At 39.1% G+C, this 18,038-nt stretch overlaps 1 protein-coding gene across 2 annotated transcripts in view; it reads right to left on the bottom strand.

The window, feature by feature from the left end:
* LOC306994145 (NACHT, LRR and PYD domains-containing protein 3-like) overlaps positions 1 to 18,038 on the bottom strand; it is a 56,839-nt gene that overhangs the window by 20,478 nt on the left and 18,323 nt on the right. For both annotated transcript variants that reach the window (XM_079604503.1, XM_079604502.1), the window contains exons 6-7: positions 15,029 to 15,205; positions 9,600 to 9,776 (exon numbers count right to left, since the gene is read on the bottom strand). In XM_079604503.1, the coding sequence (XP_079460629.1) occupies positions 9,600 to 9,776; positions 15,029 to 15,205 (354 nt within the window). The remainder of the gene's footprint in view (positions 1 to 9,599; positions 9,777 to 15,028; positions 15,206 to 18,038) is intronic.

The following is an 18,038-nucleotide window of genomic DNA, read 5'->3' as shown; positions in this document are numbered from 1 at the left end:
ACCTATAGCCTACAAACATGACATTGGAAGTAAGATTAAAATTAAGTTTTATTGCAAACGGATGAAGAAATTTCGTTGATTGAATCTCTCATGCACGCGTTTGGAGTTTACAATGTTGGCAGCTCCGTTACAGGCTATATTGGAAGCGTTATATTTGCTTTAAATAAAAAAAAATAACAAAAGAAACTAAATAATATACAAATATATCTTTTAATGACTTATATGCCTCTAAATAATTAAAGCTATCATTTTTATTTCGTAAACGGCTTAAGGAACTCTAAGACCAAAAAGGAGGAGGAAAAAAAAAGGTTTTTGCTCATGTAGAACGAAAAAAATCGCTTTTAATTCCTAATTTTAGACAAATAATAAATATAGTATAGTTTAAATACAAGTTTAAAAACAGCACTGCATATACGGAAATTAAACTGATCATCATTAAATTAGGCAATAGGTAGGCGTACCGCTGAAAAAGAAAGAAAGAGAAACATCTGTAAACTATATGCCTTATGCTTCGGACTCCTGGGTCCGTATGAATTAGCTCAAATGATCCATAGGGAATTTTAATAACTAATCATGAATATGATTAATATTTTGCATACTTCAGTTACATTAAATTGTCGAAAGTGAAGGTGGATTATATGAATATATGAATAATCAATCACAACGAATTATAATTCCTCATTCCTATATCAATAATCCTACTTAACCTCGATTGCGAGATAATCTTTAAGGGAAATCAATGTAATTATCAAATCGTTGTTCGTCCAGCGACCAACGATTAGATTAAGTGATTAATCTCTCAATAAAGTTATCCTTCCTTATAAACTCCAAGAAACACCAACCTTCTGGCCGTGAACATTAATATTTCTGGTGTTTATGAAATTAAACCTACTTAATGTAGTGAACAGGGAGCGCGGTAGCTATACTCTACCTCATTGACATTTGTGGTTTTACGAGCGTTTTTCACAGACACAGTCTTGAATACATTGTTTTAATAAATGCAAACTACAGAGTATAACGGATTACACATAGTGATTATAGGTTTTATACGTCTATGTACAGTTACTTACATTAAACAGACAAGACAAAAACGGGTAACAGCTGATGAGAGAAGGAGAGTTATAGAGAGTTGGGGAGGGGCGCTCTGGGGCCCGCGCTCGATTTGATTGCGGGACAGAGAGAGAGAGATAAAGAGAGGATGAGAGATAGAGAGAGAATGGTCACGTGTGACCATAGAACAGCAAACATCACAGACCTTTGAGAGAGACATCAATCAAACACCTTAAAACATTAAAACTCGTTAGAGCTTGATACTTGCAAAAGTTTCGTTTGCGTGCACGAGCTGTGTCCAGCCTGCGCGTGTTCTTGGAGCAGAGTGCGCGCGCTCGTGCTGAGGCGCGCGTGCTTGTTGCCAGAGCAAGCTGTTCGCGGGAGTTTTGAAGAAGGCGCCTCTTTGGAAGGGAAGTTGCTGAAGGAATTCAGGCTTCGTTCGTTTGACTCGTAGGTGGAACGAACAAAGGAGAATTTGAAAAGGAAACAAAATAAACTTTTGTAAGGAAATAAAAAGTGGAGGGAACTCCTGGAGGAGTTCAGGCTCGGACTTTCACATGCTGACGACGGCAGGAAGAGCAGGGGACAAGAGAGCGTGCAGGAAGAGCGTTTTCGCTTTTAAGGAATGTAAGGATACGCCTTCTTCTGGGACAAGAGCGAATCGGATCCTCTGATCTAGAGCGGGAGAATGTTCCTTTGTCCGCTGGGAACATCCCTCTTGCTCGGATTACCACAGCGTTTGACTTAAAACTTTTCGGCCCCAGAAATATGAAATGTGTAAAACAATGTACGTTACTGCATTCTGCTATCGGAATTCGACTCCGTTAGATTTAGAGAATTACAAAGATACGAAACACATCATATTAACATTAATAGGAATACAACATTTGATTATTATGCATTAGTATAGACATTTAAAAGTTTAATTAATACATGCTATAATTGTAAACTAAACCCAAATCTGTCATGACATATAAATGGCAACACAGAATGCATTTGGTAATGTTTTAAATATGACTTGTTTGAAGAAAAGTCTCTTGTGTGTGTGTGCTTATCTTGGGAAAGGAATGCTTGGTGTCGTATTACATGTTGTTGTGAGCAATGTTGGGGCTGGGTTCTATGGGGAGCCACCAAAATGTCTTGTCTTTTCAGACCATTTAATGAAGTATTCTAGAGAATCACAATTTATTAATTTGAATAAGCATCTGTCATTTTCAATGTTGCTACACATCGGACCTTATGAAAAACAAATAGGCTAGACACCTTGCTATAACATCAACATGCATTCACCAGTACATCACCAGATTCTCTTCAGTTCAGTTATATTTAACATTTCTCCTCGCGAAACGAAATCCGTTTCAAACATGCGATAGAACAGTGTGGAAATTATTAGCAACACTAACATAACAGCAAAGCTAATGTTTTATGCTCGTTTAAGCTCAAACTAACCAAAGTAAAACCTTTAACATTTCAATCATTAAATGAAACTAATTAAATCGCAGGCTATCATTAGATAAAGTGCAGCCAAACTCAACATGACTTTTTAACGGTGTATGTCGGTAGCGTGGTATCCGCGGGGCGTGTTGGGGGCGGGGCTTGGGTAGACGATATTATCGGATATCGCGATATTTTTTAAGGCGATTATTGATAAAATATTTTTTACATATCGCCCAGCCCTAGTGTGTGTGTGAGCATGCGTGTTGTGCGTGTGTGTGTGTGTGTGTGAGAGAGAGACAGATAGTGTGTGCGTGCGATTGTGTGTGTGTGTGTGTGTGTGTGTGTGTGTGTGTTTGAAATTGTGTGTGTGTGTGTGAGAGAGAGAGAGTGTACATGAGTGTGAGAGAGAGACAGTTAGTGTGTGTGTGGGTGTATGTGTGTGTGTGTGTGTGTGTGTGAGTGTGTGTGTGTGTGTGAGAGAGAGAGTATAAATTAGTGTGTGTGTGTGTGTGTGTGTGAGTGTGTGAGTATGCGTGTGTGTGTGTGTGTGCGTGCGTGTGTGTGTGAGAGAGAGAGACAGATGTGTGTGTGTGTGTGTGTGTGTATGTGTGTGTGTGTCTGTGTGTGTGCGTGTGAGAGAGTGTGTGTGTGTGTGTGTGTGTGTGAGTATGTGTGTGTGTGTGTGCGTGTGAGAGAGTGTGTGATTGATTGATTGATTGATTGATTGATTTTATTTGACCACTTAAATATAAAAATATGAAAACAGTACTCTGTGTCATATATAAAAATACATAAATAGTCAGGGATAACACAATAAAGCCCAAAGACTTATTTCCATTGTGGTCCCTATAAGGGCAAGGGGAAAGGACAAGCTGCAGCAATTCACACATCAATCATTTTTCATACATTAAACAAATTCATACATATTATACAGAAAAATATACAATAAAAATAGACTATGATATAATAAAAACTATGATTGGCATCTAAGCCATACTTTCAAACCCTGTTTAAAACTGCCTATGCTTCGTACTGTCTTTAGTGTACCAGGTAACCGATTCCAAAGGATAGTTCCAGCATATAGAAAAGACTGTTTGCCCAGATTCGTATTAAATCTGGGGGGTACAAAATCTGTTGAGCTACCCCTAGTGGAGTAACTGTGACCTTCACTTACTCTTTTAAAATAATTTCTAAAATATTTGGGAACATCTCCATTAACAATTTTATGTACCATACCCAGCTGCATCTGAGACACGCGATCCTCAACTTTCAACCATCCCACTCTTTCAAAGTGGGAAGATTCCAGATGAGTTCTTATGGGAAGGTCTAAAATAAGCCTTATTAATTTATTTTGAGACGTCTGAAGCCTATGTTTCAGGCTCCCTGTGACACCATTGTACCATGATCCACACGCATAATCAAAATATGGCTGAATTAAAGCTCCTGCCAGAATTAGCTTTGTTTTTTCATCTAAAAACTTTGATATTCTGGCCAAAAAACGGACTCTCTGATTTACTTTAGTAATTACCTTATGGGCCTGACCTACTCCAGATAAATTGCAATCTAACATACATCCAAGATAACTGATTGATTCCTTGGCAGTAATTACAATATCTCCAGCTAGGACCTTAAAACTGGAGGCTTTCTTTAACTTTATCTTTGTTCCAAACAATATGGATTCAGTTTTCCCTAGGTGAAGTGATAATCTGTTATCAGCCATCCACATACTAACATTTAGAAGTGCTGAGCTAAGTTCGTTTTCAATCATATTTTTATCCTTATGAGAAACAACCATCGCCGAATCATCTGCATATAAAAAAAGACTGCATGAACAAGCAGACTTTAGATCATTTATATATAGTAAAAAGAAAAGTGGACCCAAGACGCTCCCTTGAGGTACCCCACAGTCCATGCCTTTTGGTTGAGACATTTTCCCCCCAATGTCCACTATTTGCGTTCTATTCTCCAAATAGGAGCCCACCCATTTCTGTGCTAATTCACTAAAACCCATGGCTTTCAATTTATACATTAAGACACCATGGTCGACTGTATCAAAAGCTTTTTGTAAGTCTAACATGACCATGCCACAGAAGTTTCCATTATCTACCTCCTTTTTTATATAGTCCGTTAGAAACAATAAACAGGAATCCGTAGAATGTGATTTCCGAAAGCCAGACTGAAACTCATAAAGTAGGTTTTGTGATTTTAAGTAATTATCAATCTGTTCAAAAATAATCCTTTCAATTATCTTTGACAGACAACCAAGAATTGAGACGGGTCTATAATTACCAGGGTCTAGTTTACTCCCTTTCTTATATAATGGAATCACTCTGGCAATCTTGAGGTCATTGGGGAAGCATCCTTGTTCTATCGACCTGTTTATAATATGTGTAATGCTCGGAGTAATAATCTCAGCGGCATCCCTCACGAATTTAGATGGAATAGAATCTAATCCTGTGGCTTTAGAGCCATCAAGCCTCTTCAGCTTCTCAAGAACAAGTGTCTCCCTCACCTTTTCAAAGAAGAAACTCCCCGCCCGGACACCTAACTGAGAGTAAAAGTCCTGCACATGACTTTCACCATATTGCCCAGTCTGACCAGGTAACTTTTCCACAAGCTTCCTGGCAACTGATGAGAAATGCTTATTAAAGCTATCTGCCACCATCTCCTTCTCTGATGTAATGTTGTTGCCAAGTTCTAAAGTGATATTACTGTTTTTTGTTCTTAGCCTTTTACTGTAGCCAAGTTGCTTAAGGGATTTCCATAACTTTCCTGAGTCGTTTCTATATTCAGTAATTTTTTCTTTGAAATATGCCTTTTTAGTATTGCCCACTATTCTATTAACTTCATTTCTTGCCTTTTTATAATCAGCCCAACTCTGCTCATCCTTGTTTTCTCTGAATTTCCCATACTTCCTATTTCTTACCCTAATTGCCTCAAGGACGTCATCATTCACCCAGGGTTCTGTTCTCTGCCTTATTCTAATTTCTTTATATGGGGCTATTTTATCCACAGCTTCTAAAAACATACTTTTAAATAGGCACCATGCTCTGTCCACGTCACTACATTGCAAAACTTTAGACCAGTTCATTTTATTTAAACAGTCATTCAGTGCTTCTTTGCTATACTTTTTCAGTGAACGGGTTTTTATAGAAGTATGACAGTTGAGCACTGCTTTTTTTATCTTTCTAGTACAGAAAATAATAGAATGGTCACTCAACCCATATTTTATAACCCCGCTTTCTGTTATCCTAGATTTGTCTGATACTAGGACAAGATCAATCGTAGTTTGGGTGGTAGAGCACACACGTGTAGGTTCATTAATCAGCTGATGTAAACTATTGGAGCGACAAAAATTCATCAATGCTTTATACCCTGAAACATCACTTTTCTGAAAATCAGTGTTAAAATCCCCCAACATGATAACTTCAGATTTAACCAGGTCCATGCAATTTGCGCAAACATCCTCTAAAAGTTCATAAAACTGTGTTTGATCAGGCGGTCTATAACATGCGCAAATTAGTATGGGCTTACTCTTCGGTAGCAAAATATCTAACCAAACCGCTTCAACCTGCTCACTATTTAAATCCATTCTATGATTAAAACCAATGTCCGCTCTTACATATATACACACCCCTCCACCTTTGCGGTTTCGATCTCTCCTAATTACCAAATAGTTCTCCAGTTCGATTTCAGCATCCGTAATGGAGTCATCCAGCCATGTCTCCGTGAAACAAAATATTCCCACCTTTCTGCTTTTGCTGAGGTGTCGGGTGTGTGTGTGTGTGTGTGTGTGTGTGTGAGAGAGTATGTGTGTGTGTGTGTTTCTGTCTGTGTGTGTGTGTGTGTGTGTGTGTGTGTGCGTGCGTGCGTTCGTGTGTGCGTTTGTGTGTGTGAGAGAGAGTGTAAATGAGTGTGTCTGTGAGAGAGAGAGAGAGAGTGTTTGTGTGTGTGTGTGTGTATGTGGGTGTGTGTGTGTGAGAGAGAGAGAGAGTGTTTGTGTGTTTGTGTGTGTGTATGTGGGTGTGTGTGTGTGTGAGAGAGAGAGAGAGAGTGTTTGTGTGTGTGTGTGTGTGTGTGTGTGTGTGTGTGTGTATGTGGGTGTGTGTGTGTGAGAGAGAGAGAGAGAGAGAGTGTTTGTGTGTGTGTGTGTGTATGTGGGTGTGTGTGTGTGAGAGAGAGAGAGAGTGTTTGTGTGTTTGTGTGTGTGTATGTGGGTGTGTGTGTGTGTGAGAGAGAGAGAGAGAGAGAGTGTAAATGAGTGTGAGAGAGAGACAGTTATGCCTCGTTTCCACTGAGCAGTACGGTACGGTACGGGACAGTACGGTACGGTTCGGGTCTGTTAACCATGATCTGGCAAGCGTTTCCACTGCCAACAGTACCCTTACTTGATAGGCGTGGTGTTTCGATCTACGTCATTTTCGCGCGAAGAAGAACATAGTAAACTACAATGGATGACATACAGCAGATCTAGTTCTTGCTCCTCGACATGTATGATGTTTGTCACAAGAAGACAAGCGCCGACATTAGGCTTTTCTCAATATCAAGTACGCAAAGTTTGTACTTGCCATGTGCGACTCCTACATGCAAATGGTACAGCGCGTTCTAAAAAGCGTCACTCAGCTCGCGCTGCTACTCCGGTAATCTCTGTCACTCGGTATGTACATTTTAAGCAACAATAAAACGAAATATGTTATAAAACACCACTCTGCCTATTTTCGTTTTCATTTAAATAAATTAAACATATAGGGACACAAATGTGGTTCATGCGCAACGCATATTGATTATTCACTGCACGTTATACGTTATTCTATTTATAACAAAACGAAATTTAAAACACAACCCTAACGTTACCTCTTTTCGTTTAAAAAATAAAATAAAATAAACATATTCCAGGCAATGCATTTGTACAAATGTTGCAATAAACATCAGTGATAATCTTGTAATAAAAAATGACAATAAACCATATTTCTTTTTGTAAAATTTCAGTTTTATCAATAATAGCCTATATAAAAGTTTAAGTAAAGTACAAGAAGCTATACAATAAGAAATAAAGCAAACAATTCAGTCAAATATCCAAATGCAGCGCTATAGTCTTTACAAGTAAACACAAATAACGTTAATATGAAACTAAACTTAGCTCTCAGCCAAAACGATTGACAGGGAACTCATTATATATTCACAAGACCAAAGATCGCCCGTTAGGTCTACACAAAACGAATTATATCTTATGTTTAACCACTACCGTCATGGTCAGCGACGAACTAGCCGAAGAAAAGCTCATCCAGCCGGGAAACATGAGCACCGAGCGCCCGCTGAACGCATGGATCTCACAACCGGGGGAAAAAATAATTATCTTTATAAATAAACCACAGATTTGAGCTTTAAACAACTACATTCTCGCCTGAAAAACTCTTAAAATTACATTTCGTGATACAGTAATAGTAGTATTATATTAAACTATATAAAAAAATGGCGCTTCTTATGTTGTCATTTCTCTTGTAGCACGCGCAAGTGACGATTCTCTGTCAACCAATCAACGTTCTGCAGTGATCTAGCTCCACCTTTTAGTACCGTTCCACTGTGCTAGGTACCCCAATGGAAGGGTACCTAAAAAGTGGTACGGTACGGTTCGGCTTTTTGGTACCATTCACAGCTTTTGACAGTGGAAACGCAAATAATTGCGTACCGTACCGAACTGTACCGTACCGTACCGCTCAGTGGAAACGGGCCATTAGTGTGTGAGTGTGTGTGTGAGTGTGTGTGTAAATGAGTGTGAGTATTATTTCTTAAAACACACCGTTGCTAAGGATAACACACCATAATTTGGCTAGAAAAAAAGAGATATAGAGAGTATTTTGCTAAATATGTGTACTTTATTACATATTATATTTTTACTTATATCATTAAAGTTATTATAATAAAAAAACGCATATCTCTCTCTGTATGTTTACAGCATTAGGTGAGTTGTTTTTTTTCTTGAGAAAAATGAATGCCTATCTTGTGTAGCCTACCTAATATTTATCCAAATGAGTCAATATTAAATCAAGCCACAAGTCTCTCCTGCGCTGGCTCACTCCTCTGTCTCCTTTCCTTCACGTTTTCTGACAGTCGGTATCGCATTAAAACTAACTTCTTCTTCTTGTTGTTGTTAGAACAGCCGTGTATTACACAACACACCATCACGCTGTTTAAAAATAAATAAATACAGCGATAATACCATGGATAATACCGACCATGCCTCGCTTGTCAATTGACAGACTGACAGTTGCCGTGGGTTCTGTCAACAACATGGCCGCCGCGAACATCGATGACGTAGATCGAATAAGAACTATAGCAACCGCCTCGCTGTACATTATCCCTTACATACACACACACTGCCGTTCAAAAGTTTTGGATCAGTACGATATTTAATGTTTTTAAAAGAAGTCTCTTCTGCTCACCAAGGCTGCAATTATTTGATTAAAAATACAAAAAACAACAAAAAACAAACAGTAATATTGTGAAATATTGTGACAGTTTAAAATAACTGTGTTCTATGTGAATATATAGTAAAGTGTAATTTATTCCTGTGATCAAAACTGAATTTCCAGCATCATTACTCCGGTCTTCAGTGTCACATGATCCTCCAGAAATCAGTATAATATGATGATCTGATGATCAAGAAACATTCATTATAATTATCAATGTTAAAGGGACAGTTTACACTAAAATTAAACCTCTGTCATCATTTACTCACTCTCATGTAGTGCCAAACCTGTCTGGATTTCTTCTGCCGAACACAAAAGATGATATTGTGAAGGTTTGGTGAGCACTGACTGAAAGAGTGTCTTCTTCTGTGTTCGGCAGAATAAAGGCAGTCCTGCAGGTCTGGATGACGTGAGGGAGAGTAAATAATGACAGATCTTAAATGTTTGCCTGAACTATGTTTTTCAGAAGGCCGACTCCTTGAGATTGATATTGTAACAAAGTAAATCAGTAAATGTTTTCCTCCACGCAGCTCTACTACAGAGCCTTTCCACATCTCTCTCCCCTGTACACTTGAATATGGTGAGACTGAAACACACACACATATATTCACAGGATGAGATTAATCTTATTGCTCCACATACTTGAGTGTGTTCAGTGTGCAGTTTGGCTCCTTCAGTAGATCAGAGAGCATCTTGAGTCCTGAGTCTCCCAGGGGATTGTTGCTCAGATCCAGATCTCTCAGGAGTGAGGAGGGGTTTGAACTCAGAGCTGACGCCAGATAACCACAGCCTTCTCCTGTCACCTCACAGCGCCATAATCTACAAACACACACAGAAACAATGAAGATATCTGAGACTGTGACATCAGAACTCACAACTAAAGCTCGTTAAATCTGTTGAATAATTACACATCCATTCAATATGAACTGATAAGAGATCTCTCTCATTTCATAAACTATAAGTTCTGCTGAACTTTTGAGTATTTTAATTTCTTGAAGCTTTAACTTACCTACATTTTAAAGCCAAATACATTCCACACAGACGAATCTCCTCTTGTTAATAGTCCCCCTGATTTTAAAACTGTTTTCATAGTTTGAGAAAGAGAGCGCAGAGAAGCAGCGTGTCGGCAGTGTGCAGCGATGAGCTCAGAGCATCAGTGCACTGCAGTGTTCACATGTGCTCTTATTATAAGCAACGGGACTTCTCCGATGGGCCAGTAACTGCGCCGTGTTCAGCGCAGGTACAGCTATACTGCAGTGCATGAGACTCACCACCACCATACTCCACATGTGTGACAAACAGGGATTACATGATGACCTTGCTCGTGCCGGCCGCTCTAACCAGTGATGAACACACGAGAACTGTCCGACCCTTTTCAATTAAACACTACATGATATGGGAACCGTGAAGGCAGTTTCTAAGTAGAAATACTGAAGAAATTATAAATTTCATTTTTTTATTTTTGAAAGAAATCATTTGGCCAAATATATTAAACATCTTCATATCTTTATTTTTTAAAGAAATATAATTTTAATTAAAAAGAAATTCAATAAGGAAATGCAGTTAAGATGCTGATATAAAAGATCAGTCAGAATCTGTCAGAATTGAACATGACCCTATATTAATTAAGAGATAACTTTTATTTTTATTTTGTCGCTGGTATTAGTAGTACTGTACTTAAATCCAATGTTTTATTGTCAAATATTTATTAGTATTTAGTATTATTAGAGATTTTTTATTTCTTTCATTTTGAAAAAGAAAAAAACAGTAAAAATAAATTCACAGGAATGTATTGGCTGGATAGGTGGGATTTTTACAGGCAGGGCCAATCCTGACCATTGTGATTCCTATAGGCAGCGGTTATTTGTAATGCTGTTATTATCAGATGTAGGAAGCAGCGACAAGTTCTCTCCAACTCTGTGAATCTGGGTTTAATTAGTCTAGTCTTGTCACCTTTATTTAGCACTTTTACTCTCTCTCTCTGTGCTCTTCCCCATTTCAACTGCACTATAACAACCTGTGTGTGTGTGTGTGTGTGTGTGTGTGTGTGTGTGTGTGTGTGTGTGTGTGTGTGTGTGTGTGTGTGTGTGTGTGTGTGTGTGTGTGAGAGAGAGTTAGTGTGTGTGTGTGTGTGTGTGTGTGTGTGTGTGTGTGTGTGTGTGTGTGTGTGTATGTGTGTGTGTGTGTGTGAGAGAGAGAGAGAGAGAGAGAGAGAGTGAGTGAGTGTGTGTGTGTGTGTGTGTGTGTGTAAATGAGTGTGAGTATTATTTCTTGATAACACACCGTTGCTAAGGATAACACACCGTTGCCATGAAAAACAGAGCGTTGCCATGGACACGGAGTTCTTTAACGGAAGTTTTTAAAGGGCATATTGCAGGGTTTTTTTCTTCTTCAGAATTAATATATAACCTTTAGGGCTGTAACGATACGCGATATGAAACCGAAATCGCGACACTCAGATCCACGATCCTGTGTCGCGGTGTGATAAGGGAGAATTGCGACACACCCCGTGACTACCTTTCCAATCATGTGACGCCTGTCTGCAAAAGTTGAGCTAGTTGAAGAACGCGAGGTAACATGGCAACTAAACCAGAGATTGCGGACCCTCCCTCCTCATTTAAGTCAGCAGGATAGCAAAATTTCGACTACCCGGTGGAGATAAAGGATGGCAATCGTGTAGTCGACAAGACTATGGGCATCAGTTAGGTTTGAAATGTGCTGGGGACAGAGACGAATTCGGAAGTGATTTTTTAGAAGTGCTGGGTAGGCCTACGATGTCGATGACGCATTATTTTTCTCTCTCTTTCACGCAGGTCATGTTTTGAAAGACTATGTCCTGTAGCTTAGGCTACTAATGTAGCTCTCCAAGCTACTATGCTCTCCACAGAACATGAAATATTAATTTTATTTAATTAAATTTTTTGTGTTCGCATTTATGAGGAAAAAACTATGTTATGGACGTGACAGTTCTCGGACTGCTTTAAAACTTTAAAGACCTCAAACAGAAAGCACCAAGCCTTTCTTTAAAGTGAATTTCGTTTTGTATTAATTGTTTCTTAATTTTAATCAATGTTTCATCAACCAATTGCCTGGATTTAATCAATAATAAGTAAAGCAGACTAGATATCACGACACGGAGCCGCCGGCGCTGGAGCTCGTCTCATAAATGAACCGAAACTCAGCAACAGCATAGCCTACTTGCCTCACAGACCTGAGAAATAAATGTATTATCTACAGAACGCTTGAAATCATAATTTTAAACAGAACAATTCAAAACGAAAGAAAACTATGTAATCCGAAATGTGCATTTCTCTGGCGCAAATGGCGCGTTCACTACTGCAAATATCGCGAGTCAGCATAGTCAACTTCATCTTTGCAGCTGACACAGAAAACAATTAAAATGTCCCCTTGCTATATTTGACATATTCATAATCATTACTTTTACCGGTTCTTTGACAGCTTTTAGATGCTTTATTGGCAGCGCCACCCTTACAACATAAACGCGTCACCACTGCATCAGCACAGAAAACATGGAGATTTTTTTTTTTTTTTAAATAAATAAATAAAATAAATCGTGATACGAACCGAATCGTGGGTCAAAAATCGTGATACGAACCGAATCGTGGGTTTGGTGTATCGTTACAGCCCTAATAACCTTGTATGAAAATACCATATGAAGAGTAAATGCACGATTAAAAATTGTTTTGCCAGACATAAGGGCACAAATTCAGTGGAAAACGTGACAGTTTCCTTGACCGTGTTGAAAAAAACGCTTTTTGTTCACCATCGCGTCATATTACGTCACATGGGGGAGTCGTTTGCCGGCTCTGCGTTCGCTCAGTGCAGAATAGGCTGGTATTATGTTGAAGCGGTCGTGATTCAGTGTGTTTTCGGTGGTTATTGTATTTCAATTAATAATTATCGTGATAAATGACTGTGAATTATGGCCTGTCAGGACATCGAGTCCACATGTTTCCGAACAAGAAAAAGGATGGTGCTTTCTTCCGTGTTTGTGTGCGTTTTGTGCAGGGTAAGAGACGGCCTTCGCTTCTGCGTCTGCTTTGAAAAACGCGGTAGTGTGTAGCGTTCACTATAGACTGCATGATTATAATCCCGGCGATATGATGAGTTAACGTTACGTTATATGATGACGGCGATATGTGCACACTGTCCCGGCTCCTTCATCGGGTCGCCCGGTCCTCCGTCAGAATGTGGGTCGGCCACCGGCGGGAAACATGACGGTCACGGATCCGTCAGAGATCACTTATTGTACATTTGTTTTACAAAATGTGCCTTGTCCTAATTTAATTAATTAACGTATCCTCCATAAACTTGTAATGTCTTGCAAGTCTGCAGCCGACACTTATTATTATTATTATAATATAATTTATTATGTTCATTTTTAATCTGTTTTTTCGAATTTTAATGTTTGTGTTGGCTGTTTCTACATATAAAGTTTTTATACAGTAAGAAAGTTGTGATTGTGATTATTTTTTTATTCATTATCACCAAATGGGGCCATTCAAAGCCTTTATAATGTCCCTCTTTCTCTGGAAACTGTCTCCTAATGGCTGACATACACAACACATGCAGGTAAGGGTCTAAATACTAGCTTTTCTATTGCCTGATACATGATAATCTTTATAATATTGTGATCTGAGCATAGTGTTATACATATCGTCGGCTAACGTGAATACATCTATAAGCTAACAGTGTTCTCTCACCGAGACCCCTGCCCTGTTCTCCTCACACCACAGCTCAATGCGTCTCCTCTGACCGTTGTTCTGTCTAATCCTGACCTGTCTACTCTCTTGGCTTCATATAAGGCTCATAATTATATGGCTGAGGTCTGTCATACGAGTAAACATTTAGGCTACAATTTCCTCATCGTCCGAACTGTCATTGCGATCCATTGCTTTCCTATTGTTTACTTTGACCGCGCTCCCTCATGATACGTCACTTCCGGTTTGGCGGTTTTCAAATGCGGAAGTAAAATTTTCTCACAAAAACGACTCTTGAAGCCTAAATAGCGTTTTATAAGTATATGTTTATATTTAAATCTAGTTCCTACATTATTGTTCTATACATTGGCTCACTGGGTACTCTAACCTGCAATATGCCCTTTAAATCAATAAACTCCTTTTTAAATCAATATTTTGTGTCAAATTCTTGATTTATTTGATAGGCAGCCATGTAATAAGCGGGATAATGTACGAGGCGGTTGTTATAGCGAACACACTCCGCTCCGCGTCAGCTCCCGTTCAGCCCGCCGGTGTTGTGTTCGCTATAGCAACCGCCTCGCTTTACATTATCCCTTACATACACACACACTGCCGTTCAAAAGTTTTGGATCAGTACGATATTTATTTATTATTTACGATATTATTTTAATATCTGCTCACCAAAGCTGCAATTATTTGATTAAAAAACAAAAAACAACAACAAAAAACAAACAGTAATATTGTGAAATATTGTGACAGTTTAAAATAACTGTTTCTATGTGAATATCTAGTAAAGTGTAATTTATTCCTGTGATCAAAGCTGAATTTCCAGCATCATTACTCCAGTCTTCAGTGTCACATGATCCTCCAGAAATCAGTATAATATGAATATTTGATGATCAAGAAACATTATTATAATTATCAATGTTAAAGGGACAGTTTACACTAAAGTGAAACCTCTGTCATCATTTACTCACTCTCATGTCGTGCCAAACCTGTATGGATTTCTTCTGCCGAACACAAAAGATGATATTTTGAAGGTTTGGTGAGCACTGACTGAAAGAGTGTCTTCTTCTGTGTTCGGCAGAATAAAGGCAGTCCTGCAGGTCTGGATGACGTGAGGGAGAGTAAATAATGACAGATCTTAAATGTTTGCCTGAACTATGTTTTTCAGAAGGCCGACTCCTTGAGATTGATATTGTAACAAAGTAAATCAGTAAATGTTTTCCTCCACGCAGCTCTACTACAGAGCCTTTCCACATCTCTCTCCCCTGTACACTTGAATATGGTGAGACTGAAACACACACACATATATTCACAGGATGAGATTAATCTTATTGCTCCACATACTTGAGTGTGTTCAGTGTGCAGTTTGGCTCCTTCAGTAGATCAGAGAGCATCTTGAGTCCTGAGTCTCCCAGGGGATTGTTGCTCAGATCCAGATCTCTCAGGAGTGTGGAGGGGTTTGAACTCAGAGCTGACGCCAGATAACCACAGCCTTCTCCTGTCACCTTACAGCCCCGTAATCTACAAACACATACAGAAACAATGAAGATATCTGAGACTGTGACATCAGAACTCACAACTAAAGCTCGTTAAATCTGTTGAATAATTACACATCCATTCAATATGAACTGATAAGAGATCTCTCTCATTTCATAAACTATAAGTTCTGCTGAAAGGAGAATATGGTTCTGATCAGATCTATAGAGCCATCTAGCAGACACTGAGGCAGAGATGTTCACTTTCTTCTGAAGTCCGAGTCGAGTCTCCAGTCTTTTCATGCCTTACACACAAATAAAAAATATCATACTCAAATATCCTACTTTTATTCTAGCTGTATTACATAAACAACACATATGATCTATTATCTGTTTTGTTTGTAATAAAGGTTATAAGATGTAAGGGATGATGTAAATCCAGCTTGTTACTTTGTAACCCATTACAATGTACAAAATCGTCCTGGCAACAAAACAAGTGGCCATTTTCAATACAATCTCTAAGTGGACACAAGATGGTGCCAGTCGTGGTTTGTTATACAGTGTAGAGTGTGTGTGTGTGTGTGTGTGTGTGTGTGTGTGTGTGTGTGTGTGTGTGCGAGTGAGAAGAAGATGGTGCCAGTCGCGGTTTGTTATACAGCGGCGTTGTTATTGACGACAAGTCATTATCAGAAAATATCAAACCTCAGAATGTTTAAGTCAATATAAAACTGTACGCATGCTGATTGCGATACGCTAAAATATGCGCTTTAAGTAATAAATGGATTAACATCCTTCTATCGATCACTCTCAACTCTCTGTGTGTGTGTGTGTGTGTGTGTGTGTGTGTGTGTGTGTGTGTGTGTGTGTGTGTGTGTTTGAGAGGGTGTTTGAGAGTGAATTTTTGTGTGAGAGTGTGTGTGTGTGTGCGTGTGTCTGTGAGAGTGTATTTGAGAGAGAATGTTTGAGTGTGTGTGTGTGTGTGTGTGAGAGTGTATTTGAGAGAGAATGTTTGAGTGTGTGTGTGTGTGTGTGTGTGTGTGTGTGTGTGTGCGTGTGTATTTGAGAGAGAATGTTTGAGTGTGTGTGTGTGTGTGTGTGAGAGAGAATATGTGTGACTGCTGTTATCTTGTCCATAATGGAAAATAATCATGACCACCCGACATGAATTATATAAATAATTTTAACAGCACGTGTGTGTGTGTGTGTGTGTGTGTGTGTGAGAGAGAGAGAGAAAATTGATAGAGAGTGTGTGTGCTGTTATGTGTGTGTGTGTGTGTGTGTGTGTGTGTGTGTGTGTGTGAGAGAGAAAATTGATAGAGAGTGTGTGTGCTGTTATGTGTGTGAGTGTGTGTGTGAGTGTGTGTGTGTGTGTGTGTGTGTGTGTGTGTGTGTGTGTGTGTGTGTGTGTGTGTGTGTGTGAGTGTGTGTGTGAGTGTTTGTGTGAGTATGAGTGAGTGTTTGTGTGAAATAACGACTTAATATCTCGAAATAACAAGATAAGTTTTCTTTTTTTCTTCTTCGCTGTGCGGTTCTTCCATAGAATACACACTGAATATAATGAGATAATTGCTTCCAGAAATTATTTTTGGGGGTGCTATCGGGGTGCTTTGGTCTTTCTTGCATGCTAGCCCCTCTCTAGCGCCGCCCAATCAAGTCATCTTCGTGAAAAGGTTGCCGTGACAAAGGAAAGCAAAATCTTTCAAAAATCATCCTTTTAACATTTAAGGATATTTCTAATGAATGGCGTCAGCGCTGGTCAATGTATCAATGCCATTGGTCTCTATGAAGGGACGCATCAGCTTCAGCGTTCCCATGCGCCGCATTGCTGCTCAGCTGAGCCTTGTAAAGTGGAGCTCAAAGTTATTTATTTAAATATTAAATTAATCACATCTCTCTTTGAATGAATCCGCAATTTTTTACATTTCCGTTGAATGAACAGTTTGACTCACTCAAAGACTGTCCCTTCCCGACACCTAGTGGCGTAACAGTGTAACTGCACTGAGGGACAGCCTGTCTAGAATGCGCTGAGACGAGCCATGCCTACACCGGTGAAATATCCGCAGAAAGCCTCTCGTAAAGTGAGATTCGAGGATCGGAACTAACTCAATGGCCTAACAAACTTATTGTCAGGTTTATGTTCTGTTATTATATTATGTGGACAATAATATATTATTATATTATTCTGTTTACTCCAATTCGTTTCAATGCGGTTTTTATTTCGTCTTACTGAACATCTACTCGGCTTCGTGCCTGCTGACCACAGCATAACACTTATTTATTTAGCAATAAATAAATAAATGGAGATAATACCGCATATCGCGCTGTTGAGTCACTCAAAATGAACACAATGGAAATTCCTTCACCACAACAGCCCTATTGTTTCTTATTGGCTATTGTGACAGTACTGACATAATCACAATATTGCTCATCCCGATAAATATCAAACATGTTTTGATATGATCGCGGCGAGCCCGATTTGTGTGAGAGAAGATCGGGATCGGAACCGATAGAGGTCCTCGAAAATATTTTTTTGTCATTCATAGCATTTTGTTGCATAAGGGGACATTAAAGTATATTATATTGTATTGTATTGATTGGTCAATAGCTGTGTTTTATTCACGATAAACCGCTTCACCCAACGGCTCTATGTATCACTACACAACACCCTAGCAACCTCTCATAGCAACGTAAACACATGTTCTCTTTGATATATATAGAGTATAGACTTTATATACTGTCTATAAGACGAATCCGGCGAAACTACTGGAAGTAAGCGGGCGCCATAACTGAGCTGTTGCTGGGTAGCGTTGCGCCATTGCCTCCTATTGGTTTAGTTGCAACTTGCGTCCACTGGAATAAACAGCCCGCGATTTACGACT

Source organism: Phoxinus phoxinus (assembly GCF_949152265.1).
Source record: "Phoxinus phoxinus genome assembly, chromosome: 25".
Classification (NCBI taxonomy): Eukaryota; Metazoa; Chordata; class Actinopteri; order Cypriniformes; family Leuciscidae; genus Phoxinus; species Phoxinus phoxinus.
The sequence above is the reverse complement of the archived record's forward strand: the minus strand, read 5'-3'. Positions and strand labels throughout refer to the sequence as shown.